A 7998-nucleotide genomic window follows, 5' to 3' on the forward strand; every position below is an offset into this window, starting at 1 on the left:
TTTTTTTGGCCGTATACGCTGATAAATATAGACGAACGCAATAATTTATGTATGCAATCATGGTTAATTTCAAGTTTGCTCCACGATAATGCAGAAACTTTTGTCACGATGACTGTACAAGCGTTTGATCAAACCTTTTTCCAACATCAAGGACGAAAGTGACGTTTGCAGAGGGGAAGTAGACAAAACACGTCCATAAATTCACAATCCGACAGAATTCATATTTTTATACATGCGTGCTAATTGTTAAACACATACTACTCGGGGAGGGGGAGGCAGCAGTAAGTTAACTCTCTGAAATAAATTTTTAATAAAAGACATTTAAACATGAAAAATATAACCACAGAAAGGATGTTAGTTTCTTAACAATCATTAGTTATTATCACCATAGTAATATAATGCAACAACACATTTCTCTCTGTTTCCAGACAAAGACTGATTTAAAAACACAGATGGGAAGTGTATCACACATTATGAAGGACCTGTCCATTGACATTTTTTTAAATTGGGTATTTCTTCTTTTCACTTCAGTCCTTGCGACATATGGTGCATGTGCGCAATGTCAAGCAGACGCTGAGAAGGCCGGGAACAGCCGCCGATGGTTGGTGAGTGGATTTTCTGTTCATCTGTTACTCTCCTCAAGATGGTTGCCTTCAGCAGCACTGTTCGGCCTCGATAAAACCTTCCTTCTCGTGACTCGTGAGCTCCACCTCGCCGTAGCCCGACGGGCAGTCCTGGTTGCGGAACTTCATGGCGGGCCAGTAATTGTTGCTCCGTCGCTGCGGTAGATGCCAACAGTAAAGTCATTACAGCCAAATATTTTTTAAAGAATGAAAATACCTGTGATTTACGTTCTTACCTGCATGAGGTAGAAGGGCGGTGCCAACGTGGGGTGAGTGTTGATGTAGTAAACGGCCAGCAGGGTCAATGCCACCACCAGCACGAGAGCCCCCACCACGCCGGCGATGATGGCCGCATTCTCAGTCATCCTTGTGTGCTCTGGAGGCTCTGTTTTGGGGAGAGTCGGCCATGTTTTCAATAGAATCGCATCTAAAATGGAGGCATGGATTAGCAGCCATTCCTTATCAACTCACCCCCGGTGACCACATCATTGTGGAATTTGGCTGAAGATGACGTAGGAGCAGCTGACGAGTAGGAGGATGAGAGTGTCCAGTCTTCAGGTGACGCGGAGTAGTAGTCCTCACACGTGCCTTTAGCCTGAGCGCCATATGTAGCATGAGGAACATCGACATAGGGCGAGGTTTAAAAAAAAATCTCTCACCTCTTCAGGACAGTTGTAATCCAGCCACTCTTGTCGAAGGCGGTCGATCCCATCTGAGCATCTGAAACGGAAGCGGGAATTATTCGGTGTGGTTTCCCCCTTTTGGGGACTTCTGCAGTCGTACCTTTGGAGCGTGTTGCACCACCCGCATCCACTCGTCAGGTTGGAGCCCAAGCAGACATCACAGGATGTGTGTTGAAGACAAGCTGAAAGGCGAATCGAGTTAGCGGACGACAGTTTTTCCCTGTCATGTTTAGTTCTTACTGGGCAGCGGCGTGAACTCGAATGCCGATCCGCTGACGATCATTGTGGTGTTGATTTCAACACGATGATACTCATAGATGGTTCTCTGCTTTGTATCTGAAAAGGCAACGGCATTCTGTAAGGAGACTCGCAGACATTTTGAGCCGAGGGATATGACAGGAAGTTGAAAAATGACCTGCAGTCTGAGTCTGGACCGTCGGGATGTACGCCATGAACGCGTCGGACATTCCCACTTTGACCGGATGCTCTGTGGAGTTAATCCTCTCCACCGGCACCGGGATCTGAACGACAACAGAAGCATTAGTTCTGAAGCCGAAGATGAATGTGGCTGCGCGGGGAGGGGCAACAAACTCACCTCTCTGTAGTTAAAGACCACAGTTCCGTTTCTGTACAGCGCCGCCTGGAACGTGAAAGCTCCTTCGGCCTCTCGGTCCTTTAATCGCACTTTATCCCACTGGACCACAAACAGATGACCTGGTGACAAGAAGAATTCACCCGAATTCACCCTTTTTCCCCATCCTCTGTGGAGATTCCCAAACTCTACGGAGGTGCTCCGCTATCTGCGCTTACCATTATCCGAATACCTCACGGTGGAGTTGATGGAGAAACTGGGGTCAAAGTTGGCCATGAGGGGGGCAATGTACTGGGTAGCGGTCAGCATTCGGTGAGTAATCTCCCCCATGAAGATGAAACCTTGCAGGATAAGAAGGCTTCTTTTCATTTGTAAGCTACGTTTACACCCATTGGATTGGTAAAACCTGAATGAGGTAAAGCGCCACTGATGAAAGGACAGCACAGCACATCTACAGATGCTAGCGGTGTGTAGTGATGGTCAGAACAATTGAATGCTCTTCCACTAGATGGCACCAAAGTACAAATAACTCGTTTGGATCCCTTTGTGATCATGAGACATGATCCCCTTGTCTTTATCTAATGATCTGATTGCGATAGACCGTATTGACTGTGTGACGGAATGCACAGACACAGCAACTTCCCTCCTATTCTATTGGAACTTCCAAGAGCACTGATTTGTCAGAAACGTGGTGTGAAAGGAGCTAAAGCGTAACCTTCCATCAAGTTTCCCTTAACCCGTTCGTGCACCCTGTAACCTGATAACATGATAAGCTGTCCACGGTAGTGACCGCTGTCCCTGAAAGGGTTGTCTGAGGCAAAGCACATATTTTAAGATCCGAAACTCACCACCAGTCGCGACGATAATTTGTCTCAAGTAATGCCCATAAAACGGAAAATCAAAGGAAAGTGCCACCCTCTGAAAAAAAAGCCAAACATAGTCAGTGTAATGCTTTCAAAGTGTGGTTTTGCGTGTAGTTGCGACTCCTTACCGCCGCCTGCCGGTGTGCGTTGGACAGTATGCCATGGATTCGGACTTGGCTCTTGTGCAACGAGTCCAGGTCCACCCACAAATCTTGAGTGCGCCCGTCATCCGGGCCGAAACTCTGCCAGCTGTAGTAGCGCTGCGAGTCCTCCTGCCGACAAACCGCAGCTCAACAGCAGTGGTGGGACCGGAAATCTTTTTCTTACTGTTTGAAAGGAGATTTTTTGCTTAAGTTTGGGACTTGTCAATTTGATAGCCTTGTTTATTTTAAACCTGTGCTTCCTAATTCGTTCAGAGAGTGCATACTTATGTCACCTCTGCTCAGCAGCGCCGCCTGGGGGTGAAATTCCCGCATTGCAAGCAGGTGGTGGTGCAACCGCCGATGTTATTGATGTGCACCGTCGTTGGAGGTGTCCGAGAGCAAAAGTAGAACAGTTAGGCGCAGCGCTGCTGCACATGCAGCCAGCGACCCCATTTTTTTTTTTTTTTGCCTCTTAATCGACACTTCGAGGAAGGTGGGGGCGGGTGGGGCGAAGGGTCTTCCTCGATGAGGAAGCATTCATTGGCATTGCAGCTTCACGATGGTTAAATCCCAACCCATCCCTTAAACAGGCACTTGGCCGTACAGCCGTCATCGGTGTCCAAGTGAGTCATTGGGAATGGTTCTTCACATGTCAGCTGGCAGGACCTCTGCTCTCTTTTTCCATTTCCAACAAAGGGAGGAGGAACCGTGCAACACACTTGACGCTGCGTGAGGCGAGAGGCTGCGTCATCACTTACCCACGGCTCTGACTAATTCATTTCATGCGAAAGCAGCAGGTGTCACGATCCCTCCCAACTGAACCAAAAAGCCTCGTTAGAACTAAGAAACTGTACGTGCACGCTACTTAACCCAACCTAGAGATATTTTATGGTGATGTGAGACAATAAACAATCTTGTTGGTCCCTCACCACAATGTGGCTCATGTTTTCAGGCAGGAAGGTGATGTCCAGTCTTCCTCCATGCGGCGGAGGAGCACTGCGGGCGCCTCTTGGCCGCTGGAGGCTGGAGGCGGACCTCTCTGGAGGCATCCCGCTCTCTGAGTCTGCAACAAACGGTGAACACTTGGGATGTCAAAAGTATCCCCTTCGATAAATGAATTCCATCTTGTGAGAAAGTTTACTTTAAAAAGGCGTGAGAAGGGCTTTCAAGCAAGACTGACACCCTTGCTTGTGGTTACATCTGGGTTTTTTTATTGCGATCCTCGTTTGCTTTATGCGTGGGCGCGTGTTTTGCGCTCAGCCGAGTAAGAGATGATCGTAAAAAACAATTCCCACATTAGAATTTGCCGACATGGAACGATTTGTTTCCAGAGTTGTTTTTGCTGCAAAAGTCCTTTATCCTCAACCTCGCTGGTGGTCTTTTTTCACACCTGCTTGTGTTTGTCAGTTGGCTGCAGTGTTCAATTCCACCACAAGAGGGCACCATTAAGCCTACAAGACAGCAAAACGTTTTCTTCTTTCTCAGGGAGGCTTAACGGCAAGTAATTGAGATGACTGAAATTATTTTAAACTGTTTTGTGGATCATACTTTCCAAGATATTTTCAGTTTACGCAATTGTAAACATATTCGGGGTGGTATCGGTTACTATGTCGTTGTTGCAGGACTCAGTCCCGATCCCCGGAAATAGTGGGCGATGACTGTATTTTCATGTCCAAGCGTAATAAACTTTCCATGTTGACTCTGAGGCTCGTCTGGCCTCCTGCATGCGCACGGGGGGTGAAAGTCCGGTGAAGAAAGGGGCGAAGTGGAGTTCAGGAGTGGGTCGGTCGGGCTTATGGGAAGAGCCTGGTCGACATGTGCTCGCCAGTGCACAACAACTTCAGTAATCATGGTAAACAGCGAGAAAAGTTCCCGACGAGCGTCCTGTCGACATGCCGGTTTACTGTTTCCAAACAAGATTTTGTCCTCCGTTGAAGGTTAGATGGCGGTAATGCTCCCTTTCATCTGATTCCTGATGATATCAAACCATGATCCTGCAGGTGGTAGCACGTAGTTAGCCGCCGGTCAGTTAAGAAAACATTTACCGCACTACTGATGATGCATTATTATTATTATTTGAATATGTTTGGCTCAAGAATTAAAGATTTTAGTTTTCAAGATTTCTAATCGTGCAAGAGCCGCTGCTGTTGGTCACAGCTCACGCACTGACACTCACGCAGGCCCGCCTCTTAAAGGCCCCTAGCTAACACACAGATACTATGTAAAGTGTTATCTTTACATTTCACGATTGCAATTTTCGGGGTGCGTTCAAATCCCTTTTCCGGTTTATGTTTCATAAAATGTGTTGGAGCGGTAAAAGCATTCATCAGTCTTGTTTTATTGACATTGAAACAAGTATCATTTTCGGGGCTCTCTTAAAAGGCCGTGCATGCGTTTTTAAAATACGGAAAGAAAAGCGGCGCCAAGTTTCTGGTCTGAAACAAAAGCTGATGTATTTTCCGGCTGTTTGGAAGTGCGCAACTCAGAGGATGACAAATACATTTGCGCTTAGAAGAGGTGAAGTGAAGGCTTTTGACGGCACTCAAAGAAAAAACGTGTGAAGAGCATTTAAGGTTTTTCCAAATGGAAAAAAACAAGATTGTAATCAGGCTGGAACGCGGTCGGAGCAAGAGTAGTGCGCTCGGTAATGTACAAAGTGATATTGCGCTGTAAAGAGGGGGTGATGTGTGTTACAAGATGTCCAGAGGTGCTCTTGGCGTGGGCCAAAGCCACAAAAACACCCAGAGTACTGGCAGCTCAAGTCATAACAAGGACAAACTGTAACTTGGAAAGGAGCTTGAAATGTCTGTTGTACTCGGGTGATGGACTTTGTCTGTTTTCTTTGCTTTTTTGTTTTTGACTTGCAAATAACTGGGAGTTCCGCATGGCTATTTTGGTTCTCTTTTACACGTTTCGCAACAGGATATCATTTCACTGGGTTTGAAAAAAAAAAGTCAAGTGGTCTAGACTGATGAGAAATGGAATCTAGAATTGACAGACCAGTTAATTTTTTATTAGCTTGAGAAATGAAACGTTGCAAGGTTAGTGTTCGGGTGTAGGCGATTGATTGAAAAGGCCAATGCTTTTCTATTGTCGGAAGTTGTCAGGCTACTCTCGACAAGATGTCCTCCATTGTTGTCAAACGTCTTTGTTGCCGTTATTGCCGCAATATTGAGTTAGTATAAGCCCATTTTCTTCCTTTTAACCCAGGCTTTCACAATCTAGCTTGCATTTTCAAGAAGACTCAAATGTTGACCGTTCTGAATCCTATATATTTTTTTGTGTGTGTGTTGGGAGTCCAAGAAATTTAATTTTCAACATTTTCGTGGGGTACATGGAAGAGGTGGAAAAGTTTTGAAAAAAAAATCGCTTTAACTCTTTCAGGGCCAGCGTTCACCGCAGTGGACAGCTTGTCATGTTGTCAGGTTCAGTTCGGTTGGAGCACTTGGCGATAATGGAGGTAATGATCTGTGAAATTTGCAAATCAGGCTTTTTAGGTCATCTGTGTCCCCCTTGGAAGTAGACATGCGTCACTCTTTGCAGGAACGATCCAATGTTTGACACTGCCAAGTAAACAGTGGTGATCTAATAACCTGCTTTTGATGGATCTGTAATCAGTTGTAATTTATTTATTATTATTATTTTTTAAAGCAATTTGTTAGAAACAGGATTCCGATGCATATTTTGTTGTTGACATGGATGGACACAAGAGCTTTGATGGAGTGTTGCTGGTTAAAGTGATGGTGGGGCATCACGGGGTAGGCCGGAGGAAGAAAGTGGAGCATCACGGATTTGTTGGAGGAGGAGCAGAAGAAGAAGAAGAAGAACGGGGTCTGGCTAAAAATACAGCCTCTCCAAGGAGAACAGAAATACATACTGTACATGCACACGGGAAGGGACGTAAGTAGTACACAGGGCGGTCCTGCCATCGGAGATGCAAAAAAAGTGACATTTTAGATTGATGAGATGAATCATGCTTGAATGGATGAACTTGAGGACTCCGAATTCCAAATTCCTGTTTCTAGACCTCGAAACATCGCATTTGGGTTTAAAAACAATCCACAGCTTTAACTTATGACGACTTAGCTGAGGGGGAAAAAAAAAAAAGCTTTCTCACTTGAATCCGATTTGACAAAAACATCTCATTCTTGGAGAATGAGATGTTTGGGGGGGGGGGGGGGTACGTGGATGGGCTTACCTTCATGAGTCCACAGGGTCCCCAGCTGAGCCTGGAGGAGACAGACGAGGAGAAGCCCGCCGAGCTCCATGTCCAGTCGCCTCGTCGTCACTCCCTGCTCGCTCGCTCGCCCCAACTTCCACTCCGCTGCGCTCGTCGGCCCCCCTCCCCGCCCCCGGACCCCCCACCCCGCGCTCACTTTCCCTCACCGCGGCCAAGGTTTTCACTGTTGCAGCTCTGCTCCGCGCTCCCCTCAAAGGAACATCTGGGACGGCGGCTCCATGACAGCGGGAGGGTTTGACAAAACAGCTTGAGTGAGGAGACTGCCCTCTCTCTCTCTCTCTCTCGCTCTCTTTTTCTCTCTCCGCGCAGCTCTCTCGCTGGCTGTTTGCGAGAGGAGGAAATATTTACGCTTTTTTTTCTTCCTCAGAGCAAAGTGAGCCCAAAAAATGAGAAGTTTGGGAGGGCCTAACTCCCGCTCCCCCTTGTGTGAAGTGAATCACACGTGATGTTTTGGAAGCCAAAAAAAAAATCACATGGACTGTGATGGAGCCTACCTGTAAACAAACAGGATTGTGTCAAAGATGAAGTTGAAATTCACTTTGACATGGAACAGTCACAAATTCAAAGCCTGGATTTCTCCAGGTTTTTCAATCCATGGACCTCCTCACCGAGAGAAATTTTGATGACCGCCTCACAATCTAAAGGCCAATTAAAAATGACTCTCACTGCGCCCCTTTAATTGCCATGGCAGGTATTTTTTTTTGAATGTTTCAACCAAAATATGTGACGCATTTTCATAAATAGGAAGTTCAATTCAATATTTATCCACAGTTGCATGCTGACCTGCACCTCTTCCACTAACATGGCTGCGAACAAGAGAGGAAGGAGCGAGTTTACCAAAGTGCAGTCACTGT

General features: G+C 46.4%; 1 protein-coding gene across 2 annotated transcripts; it reads right to left on the bottom strand.

The window, feature by feature from the left end:
* Positions 1–286: 286 nt before the first annotated feature.
* On the bottom strand, positions 287–7351 carry plxdc1 (plexin domain containing 1). 2 transcript variants are annotated; one of them, XM_086099465.1, is made up of 13 exons: positions 7103–7351; positions 3834–3967; positions 2890–3030; positions 2747–2816; positions 2117–2239; positions 1902–2020; positions 1722–1827; positions 1547–1642; positions 1407–1488; positions 1283–1343; positions 1095–1218; positions 860–1008; positions 287–779 (listed from the first exon to the last, which is right to left on the bottom strand). In XM_086099465.1, exons 1-13 carry the CDS (start codon positions 7170–7172, stop codon positions 654–656), a joined length of 1401 nt encoding a protein of 466 aa, XP_085955591.1. In that variant the 5' UTR covers positions 7173–7351; the 3' UTR covers positions 287–653. The 2 variants fall into 2 exon arrangements, with proteins under 2 accessions (XP_085955591.1, XP_085955590.1); XM_086099464.1 differs by having other exon boundaries at positions 2890–3033; positions 7103–7350.
* Between the last annotated feature and the right edge of the window lie 647 nt (positions 7352–7998).

This window comes from Hippocampus guttulatus, chromosome 19, assembly GCF_054856545.1.
Source record: "Hippocampus guttulatus isolate MCC_2025c chromosome 19, RoL_Hgut_1.0, whole genome shotgun sequence".
NCBI classification, from domain to species: Eukaryota; Metazoa; Chordata; class Actinopteri; order Syngnathiformes; family Syngnathidae; genus Hippocampus; species Hippocampus guttulatus.